This window comes from Scardinius erythrophthalmus (genome assembly GCF_964197995.2).
Source record: "Scardinius erythrophthalmus genome assembly, chromosome: 1".
NCBI classification, from domain to species: Eukaryota; Metazoa; Chordata; class Actinopteri; order Cypriniformes; family Leuciscidae; genus Scardinius; species Scardinius erythrophthalmus.
In genome coordinates this window covers 7,993,680-8,011,058 of record NC_138221.1, presented here as the reverse complement: position 1 = coordinate 8,011,058, position 17,379 = coordinate 7,993,680, and the positions used below count along the sequence as shown (strand labels likewise).

The 17,379-nt window shown below is 37.9% G+C and overlaps 2 protein-coding genes across 5 annotated transcripts in view; both read right to left on the bottom strand.

Annotated features, from left to right (window-relative positions):
• Nucleotides 1-17,379, bottom strand: part of LOC308700561 (CD276 antigen homolog) — a 1,553,888-nt gene that overhangs the window by 1,320,906 nt on the left and 215,603 nt on the right. The window lies entirely within an intron of this gene.
• On the bottom strand, nt 9,326-16,890 carry LOC308690612 (cholinesterase-like). 4 transcript variants are annotated; one of them, XM_081365188.1, is made up of 5 exons: nt 16,733-16,795; nt 15,266-15,372; nt 13,635-15,173; nt 11,842-12,003; nt 9,326-9,719 (listed from the first exon to the last, which is right to left on the bottom strand). In XM_081365188.1, exons 3-5 carry the CDS (start codon nt 15,158-15,160, stop codon nt 9,713-9,715), a joined length of 1,695 nt encoding a protein of 564 aa, XP_081221314.1. In that variant the 5' UTR covers nt 15,161-15,173; nt 15,266-15,372; nt 16,733-16,795; the 3' UTR covers nt 9,326-9,712. The 4 variants fall into 4 exon arrangements, with proteins under 4 accessions (XP_081221314.1, XP_081221312.1, XP_081221313.1 ...); XM_081365186.1 differs by having other exon boundaries at nt 15,266-15,387; nt 16,733-16,794; XM_081365187.1 differs by having other exon boundaries at nt 15,266-15,403; nt 16,733-16,778.

Here is a 17,379-nt window from a genome sequence, read left to right as displayed (position 1 = left end):
TCTGACATATGCCGATTTTTTGCCGGTCAAATGCACCCGGGCGCCACATGATTAACATAGCGCAACATCAGCATCACACGTGCAAACAGGACGCAATAGGAAACCTTGTGAATTACGGCCGTTTCACACTGCAAGTGTGAGCGGCACATGAGCAGTGCATATTTTTTTCGGATTGCATGTTAATCAATAAGTGCATTCACACTGCGAGCAGGAGCAGCGCATGAGCAAGCAGGAGCGTCACGTTTTTGCTGCTGCTCACGCTCAATTAAAGTGAAAGCACACTTTTGATGGACAAAATAAGTATTATTTCACACAAAAAGTGCCCAAAATGCACAGAATTTGCATGTCTAGTGTGTTTTAACAAGAACTGGAGTAGGCTATGTCAGAAAATAATATTTATAGAAAATTTACCCATTTAAACTTGTTTTTATTATTCAGTTTGGGTAAAAGTACTATATGGTGTTTTATAAAAAAAATAAAAAATAAAAAAAAGAGTTAACTAGTCAGAATATACAGTATAAGCTTTCTTTTAGTTTAATTTTAATTAACTTTTAATTTCCCACACCAGGAGTAATTTATATAGTTCCTGAGTGAATGTGTTCTGACTGAAAATTACATCAGCAATGACCGACAGCCAATGGGAGAGCAAGATACAGGACAGCGGGATGTTCGGGGAGAAGTTATAGACCACAATATCAGTATTTTAAGAGATATATTTACAATCATATCAAACAGAAATAAAGCAAAAACATTTGCTTGACCAGCAGCAACAGCAGCACATTGCAGAATTATTTATTTACCCACAACTCTCTTTGCAGAACACACACACCAGCAACTGAATGTTACCCCGGATAGTTGTGCAGTGTGAACACACACACCAGCAACTGAATGTTACCCCGGATAGTTGTGCAGTATGAACACACACACCAGCAACTGAATGCTACCCCGGATAGTTGTGCAGTATGAACACACACACCAGCAACTGAATGCTACCCCAGATAATCAGGCAGTGTGAAAATAACAGAGACCCGACTACTTTGAAAAGTGTGCAGTGTGCAGTGTGAACTCGGCATAAGATGAAATCAACTGAAGATAGAAGAAGACATTAAATCTGTGAAGATCTCAGCAGAGGAGGATTAAACAACTCCACAAACAGCATTACCAGCTTCACTTATTACTAACCAGACTGATTTTATTTCTGTCAGACGTCTACAGAAGCTCTTGCTGAGAATTAACAGAGGTTTAGATGTTGATGATTTATCGGAAATATTTGGTCACCATTATTGTGATCAGTGTTTCATTTAGTTGGTCAGTTTGACTCTTGGCTTTGTTGTAAAGAAAGCCAGAAACAAAAATTATCAGGTGATATGGTTGTGTACTTTATAAACCATTATTATGATGTGAATTAATGCTGTGTGTGTGTGTGTGTGTGTGTGTGTGTGTGTGTGTGTGTGTGTGTGTGTGTGTGTGTGTGTGTGTGTGTGTGTGTGTGTGTGTGTGTGTGTGTGTTTTCTTGATACAGAATAGATGAATATATATTATTCATCTATTCAGTAGTGTAATTTTGTAATTGCATCAGTACATGTTTAATGTTAATGCTGGAGAACATGATCATCAGGTTTTACACAAACTTCTGGAGTTCAAGCACTTTGAGTGCTGATGTCATTGCAAGAAAAGTGGGAAAATATGAATTCTTAGATTCATGTTGATTTTTCAATTTTATTTTTCAGTCTTATGTGGATAATATAATTTGCATTGAAAATGTTGTATTAAATGAGAAAGAATACAAACTTTTTTTTTTTTTTTTATCAAACCCAAAACAACTTTTAATTTTAAGGTGAGACAATACAAGCAAAAAAGTTTTTTCATGCACCTGTCAATTTTGAGATTTTGCACTTTTTGGTGACTGGTGAAAAGAACATATCCAAAATACACTTTTAAGTGTATTGTTTATAGCACTTTATCTATTTACATCTGTAGATTTCAACTACTGTCCATATTTTGAAAGGCTGTTTTCTCCTACACTGGAAATATCCACTTCAGCAGCTTTACATACACCAAACTTTACAGTTTTATTCATATCTATATTTTGAAGGCTTTTACAGAGGGGTTTGTTCATATATAATTTATACAACATTTATTAATAATAATAATAATAATTAAAAAAAATTAAAAAAAAAATCTTGATCAAAAAATTTATAGTATTTTATTTTATTTAGGGAGTGATAAAAAGAGATATCCAAAATCTGCTTTGTAAAAACCAAACTGAAAAGGAATTTTGAACTTGACATTATCCAATGTTCAGATTTTTGTTTAAACATTTCGGGAAACTTGTCATACAAAACATGACTGCAATTTTTAATGTAATTTTTAAAGATATCAAATGGTGATATATTTTTTACCCTATTCACCTGGTGTCGTCTTAAAGCTGAAACTATGTCATTTCTGTGACACTCTGAAGCTGTTGTATAAGTATTTTCACAAATGCGATAGCATTGTGTAAACAGAATGTGAAAAAGAGAACATGAGCAGTTGCTGGTATCAACATTACCTTGAATATGTGCTGCCGTCAGCAAATGCTGTACATACTGAAAAATGTTTAACACTTTTTATAGATGTGTAAATGCATGAATAAATAACTGAAATTCACGTAATCTAAAGTGTAAACTATTCAACACATGTAAACGTGTTTCATATTATTTACAGCTCTTTTTTATAAACAAGGGCTGGAGTGCCCTTGAGAGCCACCAGAGGGCACTCCACACCAGACTCTCATGTTCAGGCGTGTCAGCGGCCATCTCTGCTGAGGGCTCAGGCGACGTGGCAGCGGCCATCTCGTCCGGAGACACTGGCTCGTGGCGGCCATCTTGTCCGGAGACACTGGCTCAGCGGAGACCATCTTGTCCTGAGACACTGGCTCGGCGGAGACCATCTTGTCCTGAGACACTGGCTCGGCGGAGACCATCTTGTCCTGAGACACTGGCTCGGCGAAGACCAGTGTCTCCGGACAAGATGGCCGCCACCGAGCCAGTGTCTCCAGACGAGATGGCCGCTGCCACGTCGCCTGAGCCCTCAGCAGAGATGGCCGCTGACACGCCTGAACATGAGAGTCTGGTGTGGAGTGCCCTCTGGTGGCTCTCAAGGGCACTCCAGCTGGTGACCGTTACACAGCCAGTACTCCAATAAAAAAATCAGCAAATTCTTTGATAAAGTCTGTATGGTGCCCTGGTGGCCTGTATACAGTAGCCAGCACAAATGGCAAGTGCGATTTATCATTTACACTATATATTGTTACATTAAGCACCAACACTTCAAAATAATTTCATCCCTTGCATTTTGATTAAACATTCAAATTTCTGCATAAACTTCGACTTCTAGCATTCATTGGCCATGGTGAGCAGCCAATAGCAGTGTTTCTAATCAATGTTTCTACTATCAATACATATCCCCTTTAAATCCAATGCATGAATGCACAGTTATCTCAGATAACTCAATCCAGTGAAATCATAAACAACAGGTGTGTTCGAAGAACCCAATTATCCAGATCATGATTAGCCCGATAATATCATCTTGGATGTGTCATTTGATCTTGGATGTTTTAAGCAACATATGAAGAATGGACCCCTTGTCTGAAGTCTGAGCTGGGCTGGAGACAAACTGAAGAAATACCGCATTTAAAGACACGATGACAGTTCAATATGTGCATGTTTGGGTCCCCGCAGGTCCTTAAAAAGTCTTAAATTCAGTTTTATCAAATTAAATCCATAAAATGTCTTAAATTTAGTTTTATCAAATTAAATCCATAAAATGTCTTAAATATATTAAATGGAATGAGAAAAGAGGTCTTTTCAAGAGTTCGTAACCTTGGGGATGAAAAAAACTATATTCCAGAAATATATAACATCTATTTCTATTTTATTTTTGTGTTTCTGGACATGTTTTACTGTTTGTATCCTATACAGATTCTAGGAAAAATGTACGTCTTTGTTTAAAAATGCTGTATTAAGTTTTATAGTTGAGTGACGTCATTTCCACTGCCGAGTCATCCAATCGCGTCTCGCTCAATGATCAGGGCTGCGTTCTCCGATAACGTTGTCTCTTAGCGCGCTTAACTACAGGTATACATTTCCCACGTGTGTTCTCCGAACTATACCTTAGGATGTTGCTTAAGGTAAACCTTCTTAAGTTCGACCTTAGCAGGCGCTGTCCATGGTGGAGGCGCTGAATAGGTTGATATCGATGCCTCGATGATCGATTGTGCGCTCTTTCCTTCACAGCGGTATAGGTAAAGTATTGAGAAAACAATGTTCTTTATAAAGAAGCATTTTAGAAATAGTACAAACTGCATTTATCGGGGCTCATTGAAATATGTACATGCAGAAATAAATATGAGTATGTGTTTATAATTTAGCAAGTGTGCAATCCCAAACCCTCACAGCCATAAGTGTGTTAATGTTCTCCACAACGTATGCTGATTATCCACCAGCCATGTAGTTGACATACACTAACTGGCTCCGCGGACGGCGCCGTCTTTGATTTAAAACAAGTACTCGCTGTCTCGCTGCCATAGCTATAAAGTTTGTGTAAACTCATCTTTCTTTATATAGACTCCTAAGCCTTTTCTGTCAAATGGTTCGCCAGCTGATGTGCCTTAGGATAGTAATTAAAAAAGCTAACAACCATTAGTGTATGGAAACTTTATTAATGAAAACACTTCCATACACTGGGTGTAGGCTATAACAACTTAAGTATTTTATGTGTAAAATTTTAAAGTATAGTAAAAATGTAATTTTAATACTAAATCAGATTTTATATTAAATGTTCATATAAAATTTTCTATGTGTAATTAAACTGCGATGTAAAAAAGCTTTTTGCGTAGTGGTGGCCACTAGCGGTATGAACCGTCAGCAGCGATAAGGTATAGCTAAGAGCGCTCCAGACCAACCTTACGAACGTATGACTTACAGAAGGTATACTTAACTAAGAAGGTTTCGGAAACCACGTATTAACGATAAGGTACTTCTTAAGGTACAACTTAAGAACGACGTAGCGTTAAGGTAGTTTCGGAGAACGCAGCCCAGAAAAGCTTTGGATTTGAGCGAGACAGGTATGTTATAAATTATCTCTGAAGTAAAGTGTTTAAATTTAAGAAATTAAGTAAAAATGTTGATCAATATCGGTGGATGACGTGTTTTAATGATGGATTGAGTCACTTAGTGTGCTGGAATGTTAATATTTTTGTGCATATTCTGAGTTTTGTGTTAATTAGCTCTTAATATGTTGGTTCAAATTGCCGCCCGCGCGCCATTTTTGAACAGCAGGTTTCTAAATAATATAGTTCATAAATATTACTAAAAAGGGTGGATTACTTTCATAGAATATCATGCAGTTACCTTTGTCGAAGTATATTGTCTTTATGTCTAGTATTGTGTAACTGTGTACTTGAAATTTTAGTTTAGAGCAGATGCAGTTACAGTGTTAATGGGGGAGGGGTTCACTATTCTCTTTTCACACTCCTCACAGAGATCACAGAACTGAGAGTGTGTCGAGTGTATTAACCCTGTCCTGTCTTTAATAAACTGCAGGTATGTAATATTGCAACAGAGAAAATACCACTATACGATCATATGTCATTGTAATGTTAGATTGAAACATATTTAAAGGGGGGGTACAATGGTGTTTCATGTATTCAGAGTTGTTTACAGTGTTAAAGAGATGGATTCTCATGCTAAACATGGGCAAAGTTTAAAAAAAATATTTTGGACGAATAACGGAGAATTTCTGTGCCGAAAATCTTACTTCCGGGTTGGTGCAAGTTTCGGCTGGTTTTTTTTCGATCGTGGATCTAATGACGTAGATCAGAGTGGAACTCCTTATATGAGCATTTCTCTCGGAAAAGCTCGCCCGCGCACACGTTGACTAGAGGAGAGACCGCGCACATCAACGCGCTTCAACAGGAAATCATCGGCGCCAGCGCTGCATAGGATTTGTTCAAGAATGTCTCCAAAAAAGTGTGTATTTGGATGTGAGGGAAAGCTTACCGTGTTCAGCTTTCCAAAGAACCCAGTGTTACAGGAACAGTGGATGCAGTTTGTTTTTCCGGGGCAGCAACGGAGTGTAGCAAGTGCGGTTGTGTGTTCTGGTCATTTCAGTGACGAATGTTTTATTAACAAGGCCCAGGTCGACGCTGGATTTGCAAATCGTTTGCTATTAAAACGTGGAGAGGTCCCAGTGATAAAAGACCCCAGTCATGTAAGTACAACTGGATCAGATTTCTGTCTTTTGCTGGAAATCAAGCACTACCGCTTGACTCTATAGCTCCGCCTCCAGGAGCTCGGCTTTTCCCGGAGAGAATCGGAAAGCTGTATTTTTCTTTTAAAATTATAATAAAACTAAACACTTTTTGGAGATATTAAGGATGCACTACTACTCTATAGGTACTCAAGATTAACATGAGATTAGGTGAAACTGTGCATGTTATGTACCCTTTAATGTATTTTCAAAGTATCAAATATATACATTGAACATTTTATATTTTATTATATACATTTATATATATATTGTCTTGATTTGAATATGTGTCTGAGATGTGTTATATGTAATTTGTGATGTATGTTATGAAAGAAAACAAACAAAAAGAGTGTTTTGTTAATGTTTTATTAGTAAATGCTGAGAACAGCTTTGGATTTGAGCGAGACAGAGACCACAGAACTGAGAGTGTGTTGAGTGTATGATTAATAAACTTAAATAGGTGATTGCATTAAATGTGAGTGCTGCACATTTCAAAGTCAAAACCCCATGCTGTTCTACAGGCTCGCTTTCAGATTTATATTGATCAATATTTTAATTTTTCATTTTATAAAAACATTATAATAATTTGTTATTTGATAACAAAACAAGGAACAAGCCTCAAGCAAATCATGAAACATATCCCACATTAAACACAATCAGATCAGGGGCGCAGATAGAATTTTTTAACTGGGGGGGACCAAGCTGTCAGCAAATGATTTAAACTCAATTCGTTATTTGCGTAATTTGGGCTTTAACTAGTGCTCAAGTAGTAACTTTGCATAATTTGGGCTAATGATTTGCATTAAAAAGCCATTGGGGGATTGTTATTTGAAATCATGGATAAACAACAATGACCAAAGGTAAACAAAGGCCTACCTGATCACCACTAGCAATGCATGATCAGACTGTTATTTGACTAGTATGCCAATCACCCACCAAAACTTCATGTCTTTAGCAAAGTATGTTTTTTTTAAACATTTGCTTATCTCAGCATACAAAGTCTATCATTATGAACAAAAAGCAAAGAACCTATGTGCAAATAATAATAATACTAATTGTTTGGTTTTTGAAAAAACGAGGTGATTGTTTTTTGTCTCTTCATCGCCTTTATATGACATTTATACAGTCAATTTTTTTCAGTTCAGAAAATCACTGGTTCAGCTCAGAAATAGGGGCTGTTTACACCTGGCCACTTCATGCGTTTTCTGTGATGGGATAGCTATCCGATCGTGAAAAGACCAGGTGTAAATGCCCTCCGAAACGCATTCGAGACAGATTTGAATCCGATCGCTCAAACCACTTCAGGAGGAGGTCTGGTCCGCATCCCAGACGAAACTGAACAAGTGTAAATGCATCTGGTTGTTGAAACCATATATGTAAATTTTACTCCTCCCAAAAATGCTAAAAAATAAACGTGTGAGAGCGTGTTATAGGCTATATGTAATGTTATAGCCAGATATGGCGACGCTACTGGAACAGCATCGCCGCAGACGAGAAGCTGAACATATTCATCAAGCAAACTATCGCAAATCAAAGTGAAAGTAAGTCACAGACGCGGGACCAAGCGCGGGAATTGAAGATCGGATTTAAATCCGTTTTGCAAAAACACGTTTATGTAGGCTATAGTGTACACATAATGTATAGCGAAAACAGTGATTAATCCCCTGTTTTACCGATTTTTGTCGCGTTTCGTAGGGATAGTGAGGGCGGGGGACGGATCGGGTCACTATGAATCTGGGGGGGTCATGTCCCCCCCGTCCCCAGTGCCATCTGCGCGCCTGAATCAGATTGAATGAATAGTTTAAAATTATGGTACTCAAAGTTTATTTTCTTGGCCATAAAGGAGGCAAATCTCACAAAAACATGTCTGTGTGAACATGTCCTATTACTGTTGAGGTTATTTTGTCATTGTCATTTGTTTAATGATGATTCTCATTAGATTGTCATTACTGTTGTGTGTCTGTAAATATATATGTGACCCTGGACCACTGACCCTGGACCATATATATATATATATATATATATATATATATATATATATATATATATGATGTATAAGTACTTTAAACAATTACAACAATTACATTTGAAGTCGAAAAGTGCTTAATTGTCCTTAAAATAATGTCACAATGTAATAAAAAACCTGAATGGTTCTAAAAAGAGTTTCTGCTTACAAAGAAAAATGTTTGATTTTATTTTGAGTAGTGTTAGAAATTCTTGTATGATAGTCTCAGCATGCAGTATATAACAGAGGATGATTTCTTTGTTCTGTAGGAAGGTACTGGCAACATCTGTTTTTCATTATGTGGAACTCTAGGCTAGGATGGGGAATGGTCTCCTATTCTAAAGCAGTATAAGGGTCCTTCTGGATGCAGACATATATGTGGTGATCTAGCCAGAAACTGACCATATATGGACTTGTTATTCAGTGTATCATATTCCTATATGATGTAAGCTATATCTTATTGGTTAACTCTGTGATACTCCCCTCATATTCTTACCCAAGTACCTCAATAAGATACAGATTGAGTTACAGAAATAGCATTTCTCAACCACATAAGGCCTTGAGGAGGAATCAGAAAGGCACTGAGTTGTGAAGATTATAGTGTTAGATAAAACTGCATATCAGAATAAAGTCAACAATCACAGAGACTGTGCTGGTGAAAGTATTGAATGACATATTTTTGGCACTGGACAATAGTGAACATGCTCTTCTGATTTTACTCGACCTCAGCGCAGCCTTTGATATTGTGGATCATGATATATTGACTGACCATCTGGAACACTGGGTTGGTCTTAAGGGAAATGTGCTTGAGTGGTTTAAATCATATCTCTTTGGTAGATCTTGCTCTGTCAGCACAGGGGAAGGAGGTTCATTCAGATCGCTTCTTCTTTGGGGGAAAGGGGGACCTCAAGGTTCGATTCTTGCACCATTTATTTTAGGAAGGTGATGATATATTAAATGAAATGATCTATGCAGAGCAGAGTAGAACACCAGATCTGGGGACCAAGAATGGCACATGCACAGCGCAGTGTAGTTCATTCAATAGTCAGCTTTATTGTGCTCGTGCCATAGATTACATAGCAAGTGCAGGGCATAGGCTAAATCCAACAAATAGAATCAAAAGTCAATATAGAAAAGAAAGGAGACCATAGAGAGACAAACAACTCCATTCATGATTATACCATATGCAATGTTGCTTCTTATGGATAATGAACAGCACATCTCTTATGAGCGTGTGACTAAACAGGGTGTAAAAGAAATGATTAGAAAGAAGATGCAAACATATTTATCCTACAGTATAAAGTACAGTATAAAGCTAAAGTTTTCCGAAGCAGGCAGAGGCATAGTCGTTAGATTGATTCTTCCAGTCCAGCGTTTAAGAAAGCCACCGGTAGAACTGAGACTTCCACTTCACCATTACTCACTACAGCAGAGAGAGAGAGAGAGAGAGAGAGAGAGAGAGAGAGAGAGAGAGAGAGAGAGAGAGAGAGAGAGAGAGAGAGAGAGAGAATATATTATACTGATAATGATAAGTCATTTAGGCCAGACAAACATTCAGGAGTCATGATTTAAGTTTGTGCATGTGTGTGTGTGTGTGTATGTGTGTGTGTGTGTGTGTGTGTGTGTGTGTGTGTGTTTGTTTGTTTGTTTGTTTGTTTGTTTGTTTGTTTGTTTGTTTGATTATATAGCACCTTACAGGCTACACCGTAGATCCAGAGTGCTGTACATTGCAATAAAAACAATAAGACAAAACATAAAAACATCCATGTACTAATGTACTAAAATGCCAAAGAGTACAGATTAGATTTTAAGCGATCCTGAAAAACATAAAGAGTCAAGGACGTTCTCCCAATGGCAGATTATTCCACAATCTAGGACCAGCAACAGAGAAAGCACGATCACCCTTCAATTTAAGACGCGCAAGAGCAATAGTTAGAAGAAACTTGTTTGATGATCTTAGTCTTACGCCTGAGCTGTAGGGCTTAATAAACTCAGCTGGCGCCATTCCATGAGGTGCTTTAAAATATATATCAGAAAATTCTTTAACAACCTTGCAGCATATTTTATACCAGCTGCAGGCGGACAACACATGTTTGACAGGTCCCAACATAAAGTGCACTACAATAATCTAGACAGGGAAAAATATAAGCGTGGACAACTTTCTCCAGGTCGCTGGCTGAGAGAATTGATTTTGATTTGGCTATTGCTTTTAAATAGTAGAGGCAATTACGAACTACCGTCTTTATCTGTCGATCAAATAAGATAGATGAGTCAAAAATAACCCCCAAGTTCTTTACTTGATTTGTGCACAATTTGTACATAATTATAAGGTGCATTTTGTCATATATTTACAAAAACTTGTCATGTTGCATTTTGCAAATTCCTCAACCTTGATAATTTATAAAAAAAAAGAAAAAAGCTAAATGGAAATGCTATAATTCACTTTGCATTAATTACTAATGTTATTTTCACAGAGCATTCAGTGCTACTGAAAATGCTATTAAAATGTTACTATATTCAGGCTCCCTTACTTTCAAGCACTAGTGCTATAGTTAAAAGAAATAGTTCAGAATAGAGACTCTGGACACTATTGAGCGTCACCTTGCAAAGAACTCCAAAAAGCGAATTAAAAGCATCAGTCTATATTATTTCTTTAACCAGTAATGACAGCTGTGACGACAGCCCAAGCTTTACAAGTGTGCCAAAAGCTGTTTAAATATTTAATATATATAATTAATAATATTTATATGCATATATATATATTTGTTTGTGTTTTTAGAGTCTGGAATAGAGGATTGTATATCCTGTACCAGAAATCTTTTCAATAAATGTCAATACATTTCAATAATAGAGATCAATATTCTACAGCATGTTTTGAGGAAAATTAGCTTGTTGTCTACATTACTATGATTGTAAATAGTTGCCATTTGTGTTTCAGCAACATTTAGCTCTCAAGTTATTGATCCGGGAAGTTGAAATCTGTGAATATATTGCCAACTTTACAGAACGCCTTGAACCAAGCACTGACTGCTTTTCTTTATATTTGAGTTCAAGTTCAAACACTATGAAAGGCTCCATTATTAACGTACAAATCTCTGAAACAATGCCAGCGGGACATTAAACAGTAAGAGTTTGTCTGAGCTAACATCAGTTTTTGCAAGGAAATGCAAATATCTTCGCAAGGGAATGCACAAGTTTTGAGAGAGAACACGATTTGTTTGTTTTTTCTCCCATCCCAATTTTTTCCAGTGATCCAAAAGCACAGTATTTATTTACATATACATTTTTGCATTTGGTAGATGCTTTTATTCAAAGCAACTTCCATTGCATTCAAGGTATACACTTTATCAGTGAAGCATGCAATGCCAAGGTCATGGACATGATGGTGGGAACACCTCCAGTCCCGCATTAAGCTGGACACAAGACAGTTTCACACAAGACACATGTGCTGGCAGAGCTTAAGAGACAAACACAAGTGAGCATGTCGTGATTTTCTCTGTTTATGTGGTGTGTGTGGACGGATGTTCTCATTCGGTGACTCTCACCTGTTACTGCAATACTGCAGTTTTGGCAGGAGACTGTCCCAGAACTTGCACTGCTGGGCTCTAAGCATCCGGAGTGTTTGCGACAGGCCGGTGTTAAGCGTGACGTACTCCTGATGTTCCAGCTTGAATGGCGGCCATTCTGCTCCCTCGACACTCGGATCCCTGAAACATCAAGCCAGGAAATCAACCGAAAGGTCAGGTTATGTATGGTACCGAGTACATCAATACATTTCTGAAGCCAAAAGAGAAAGAAAAATAATTCAGTGCAATTACTCAATAGCTATGAAGTTTACGCGCTCTTGTAAAGAATGCCTTGCAGTCCTTTACAACCAGAGGCTTTGAATCTTAATGCACAATCCCAGCAAAGCAAAGTCTTCAAAACAAGACATTTAACAAATTGCCTGATACTTTTCATAACCGAATCTGCCAATTTCAGGAAAAGATTAATGTCAGCGTGTCCCATTGTGATCGTTTACTGATCATGTTCATTGATATATTGGCATAGTGTCATTCCCCTCCGACGAGAAGAGTATGGAGTGTTAATTGAAAGAAACTAAACTTGATCACAGCCACAATAAAGGCTGTTTTTGCCTCTCCATAATTTATGCCAAACAAATGAGGATGCAAATCAACACTGGCCTGCCAGCAACACCAAGATCTGTTTAGTTTTTTTACACATCAACTGAAAAAAGTGTGAGCAGATGAAACCTAGACAGCAACAGAGTGTCGGCCCAGATTCAGCCCACATCAGGTATGGGTGAAAGCCACATGTACCAGATGTGACCCAGATCTGGGCCGACACTATGTTGCTGTCTGGGAAGCTTTTATAGATTAAACTTCTCCAAATCTTCACTGGTTTATACTCTACTGAGAGATAAATATGAACAATTCCCTAACCGTTTATATTAAATATATACAAATATTTTTTAAATATATAAATTGTATAGAATAAATTGATATAATTGAGAATAAATAGAATAAATAAATAAATTGTCAAGAAATTCCAAGAAATTGTCTTGTAAACACAAATTTGAGTATGATATTCTCAGTATTAAAAGAATAGTTTGGTCAAGAATGAAAATTTACAACATTCTTTTTTTAAGGCAGAATTCTTGCACTGATTTTTCTCCAAACAGTGACAGAGAAAAGATCATGTCAGATGCTTCAAAAGGGACGAATAGAAAACCTTGAGGGTACTCCACATTTTGTACACCACAAGACATAAGATGCTACAAGTCACATGAGGGTTTTTACGTTAAACAGAGTAAAGACTTAATGTATGTTGTTATTCACTGAAAATGTTCTAAGTAACGTTCAGGCCTAATTGATATAGGCATGCAATAGCCAATGATGTTTGACATTATTGAGCTCAAACTTGGCGTGTTGTGTTGGTACAGTATGAGAGAACAAATTAGATTTGACAGACGCTACAGTGGCAAGACAGAAAAACAGTTTCCTTTTATCTTCCACATACTACTGTACAATTGTCACATGGATAGAACCCTTAAAGGGACATTTTTGTACCTTATTTACCTCTAAAAGGTACATACACACATTATGTGCCATATTTTAGGGGTAGGTAAGGCACAAACTTGTCCAATTAAGGGCACTGCTCTCATGACATTGTACCATTAAAAGGAACAATTGTCCCACTTTTTTTTTTTTCTGACAGTGCATGGAGGAAAGAAAGGCATATGTGTTTTGAGAGTGAGTAAATAAAGACAGATTTAACACTGTGAATTAGGATAGAACACAATTTTATGCAGTAGATTGTGTGTCAGATTTACACTCACCCACTTCGAGCAAAGTTGCTCCAATGCTCCATTATCCTCCTGCTCATGGCCTCCTCCTCCTTGGAGAATCCTAAAGTCTGATTCAGAGGAATCCCAAAAACAAATGGGGTCTCATCCCCATGCAGTACACCCATCCATTGAGGCCAGGGGTTGAAGCTGGAGCGATGGTTAAAGAGGAACAATCGGGCACTGCCACCATTCTCAACATACCTACGGGCAAAATCCAGCATGGGGCATGATAAATAGTAGTCGCCCACCATCCAGCCTAGGGCATCTCTGGTTTTTGGCTGGCTCTGCTCATCTGTCCAATCAGTATACTGGAAAGCAGCCGCCTCTCTGGCTATGTCACTTGAACCAGGAAGGGCCAAGGATACACCTGTGAGGAACTGGTCTCGATTGATAAGACTCTGGTTATAGATGCCAAATCCAGGTGCACCATATACAAGGAAATATGTCCCTTCATCTTTGCTTAATCCCAAAAGAACTTCTGTCTTCAGAAAACGTCCTGACTGGATTAAGACACTAGGCATGTCTACGAGAAATTCTCCATCCACTGTTGGCGGAAAGGGCACACTTATAATCATGGGATCAGGAATGACATTGAATTGAAGGCTGACAATCTTCTCAGGTTCAACTGCTCTTAAGCAAGCCTCCGTTTCATCAACAGATGGTCCAAGTGGGCAGTTCAGAAGCTGAGCCAGAGTCAAAGAATGGTTCCAGGCCTGATCTGGCTTCACGGCCGCCCACACGGCATTGGGACTGCCACTCTGGAGAATTGCGCGGGTGAACAGGCCATGGCTGCCCTGCGAAAGCAAATGGTGTCCCACAGAGCCAGCACCTGCACTCACACCAAACAAGGTTACGGAGGATGGATCGCCCCCAAAAGCAGCAATGTTTTTTGACACCCAGTTTAGAGCCAGGCGCTGGTCAAATAGACCAGCATTACCTTTAATGCTCTCACTTTCAGGTAGAGATAGGAAACCCAATGCTCCTAGCCTATAGTTCATAGACACCACCACTACTTGTTGCGAGTGGCTGAGGACACGGCCATCGTACACATCCAGGGAGGCAGTACCTGTGGAAAAACCTCCACCATAGATCCACACCATAACTGGGACTAAGGGTTTGGTTCGGTTCTGAGATTCGACTGAGGGAGTCCAGACATTGAGGTACAGACAGTCTTCACTAATTTCGGTGTTGGGATTCCACATCTCAGCTCCAATGAATCCTGGGTACAATGAATCCTTTTCCTGGAAGCAGGAATTGGAGTACTGGGTGGCATCTCGTATCCCATTCCACACTTCAGCGGGCTCTGGTCGTTTGAATCGAAGCAGGTCCAATGGAGGCTTGGCGTAAGGGATCCCAAGGAAGGCCCCCACGTGCCCTGAACCTCTTGGCACAGGAAGCCTCAGTCCTCTGACCTTGCCTTTGTCAGTGGAGATGATCAGTTCATCTTGCCCCGCTGCCGGTTGGAAGAACAAAAAAGCCAGAATCGGCAAAGTAGATCTGAGGTGAATTCCCATCATGGTGTCTTCAAGGCTGATAAATAAAATCATATGGAGATCAAAATGAGTTTTAGCCATCAAAACAAGTCATGATCTGTTTGTGGTTTGTAAGATATACATTCTTACGTGCGACGTTACCCGGTGCTGTCCGCGGCAATGGTGCTGAATTGGTTGATATCGATGGCTCGAGAATCAATTATTCTCTTGTCCAGGGGCTGTTTCACTGTTTTATGCTAGAAAGGGGTGTTCTTTATAAAAGAAGCACTTCATAAATAGTTGAAATTACATTTATTAGGACTATGGGATATTATAAAAAATAATCCAAACTATAATAGCCTATAATAGCCTAGCCTACATATTTTAAAATTGTTACATATATTGCTGCCATAATAACCATTTCAAAAATTTTACGTGCTTTCATCTCTTTCCCATTTTAAGAGTGGTCCAGACCAACCTTCCGAAAGTATGACTTACAGAAGGTATACTTAACTAAGAACGTTTCAGGAAACACCTATTAATGATAAGGTACAGCTTAAGGTGTAACTTAAGAACGGCGTAGCGTTAAGAAGGTTTCGGGAAACCCAGCCCTGGTCCTGGTGCTCATTTATGGGACCAATGGGATTTTTGCATCTATTTATTGTTGGCCAAGTGAAAATTGAAAGTCTGATGGTTTACTAAAGTAATCACACCTCTCTTAGACAAGCTGCGTGATCTGAGGATCATTCAACAAACGGTGCAGTACATGTGTACACTACCGTTTAAAAGTTGAAGATCGTTGACGATCGATCGTCATTTCTAAACACATTAAATTGATCAAAAGTCACAATAAAGACTTTAATATTTAATAATATAAATCTAAAAAATGCTGTTCTTTGTATTCAAAGAATCCTGTAAATCCACAAAAACATTAAACAGCACAATGTTTTCAACACTGATGATCATACGTGTTTCTGAAGCATCAAATCATCATATTGATTTCTGAAGGATCATGTGACATTGTAGAGTAATGATGCTGAAAATTCAGCTTTGATCAGAGGAATAAATTACCTAGTTTAAAATATTGAATATGGAAATCCATTTCACGTTGTCCGGTTTGCTTCTCTTGAGATTTAGATCAGACCCGTAATTTGTGAGAAGAATCATTTACACTTCTTTATGAACTGGTTCGATTGATTTAAAATAATCAGTTGATCAAAAGATTGTGTTTGTGAATCAGATATTACTATTATATATACTGTAGCTATTATAGTCACAATCCACATGCAGCTTCTATTGCGCAATTTGCAATTGCAGATGTAGGTTATTTAAACAGTCTGAAGAAACCACCCTACATCGCAGTAAAAGTGTTTTCTTAGTGAATTAAACTAAGTAAAAAAAAATTTTTTTCAAATTTTAGCACATCCTTCACCCATAACCTGTGTGAGACATAAACCATGACATAAAACTTACATTCTGTCTAACCAAGATTCTCTCTGTTCTGGTAATAATCCAATATAACTAACTTTCCCACAGTGTCCCATGAAACAGAAACTTACATTCATAAGTTTGAATAACAGTGAAATAGCAAATAAATGAACATGTAAAAAGTCAAACCTGTGGAAATCTGCGTCCCAAACAGCAAACTGAGTTTTTCTGCTGGACATTGCATAATAAGTGTACTCATGTTACACAAGATGCATGTCAGCCAATCAGAAGGGGTCTGTGTGTTCCGAGGTCAATCTCACGACTCCACTGGAGGGAGAAATGACTTCCAGCACTTAATCTGTGTGTCATCAATGTTCACTGCATAACTTGTCTTTTTTATTAATCTAAGAAAGTCATACATCATTGTCATTTGGACTGTTATTCAAACTCAGGGGATTTCTCTATGTATCATCCAAAGCCGTTTTTATTGAGTCAGAAAGTTAGTGATTCTTAATATTTAAAGAAAATTCAAAGAATGTTTTCTGCCAACATTATGAGAACTTTCATCAAAAATACACTGATGAAAATGATTATGTTGTGAAGTAAATACTTCAGAAAAAAAATATATGAAAAAGTAAATTATATATTAGTACTTGTAGAAATTAAAGTGTAAATATCAACATTATAAAATTAAGTAAAGCCTACTCAACTTTTCTGGTACTGGTGTTCTCATCATGCACTGGGGCATACATAATTAATAATGCTGCTTTTATCAATGTTTTTTTTTTAGCTGTATTTACTGCATCAGCAGTTTAGGTTGTTACATCTGGATGTAA

What these genes read in the sequence shown, in the direction of transcription:
- LOC308690612 (XM_081365185.1), bottom strand. Translation starts at nt 16,782, where the DNA reads ATGTCCAGCAGAAAAACTCAGTTTGCTGTTTGGGACGCAGATTTCCAC. An exon ending in TGGGACGCAGATTTCCACAG is followed by an intron (nt 15,174 to 16,732) that starts GTTTGACTTTTT and finishes TTTATTTATCAG; the next exon opens with CCTTGAAGACACCATGATGG. An exon ending in AGCAACTTTGCTCGAAGTGG is followed by an intron (nt 12,004 to 13,634) that starts GTGAGTGTAAAT and finishes TTGATGTTTCAG; the next exon opens with GGATCCGAGTGTCGAGGGAG.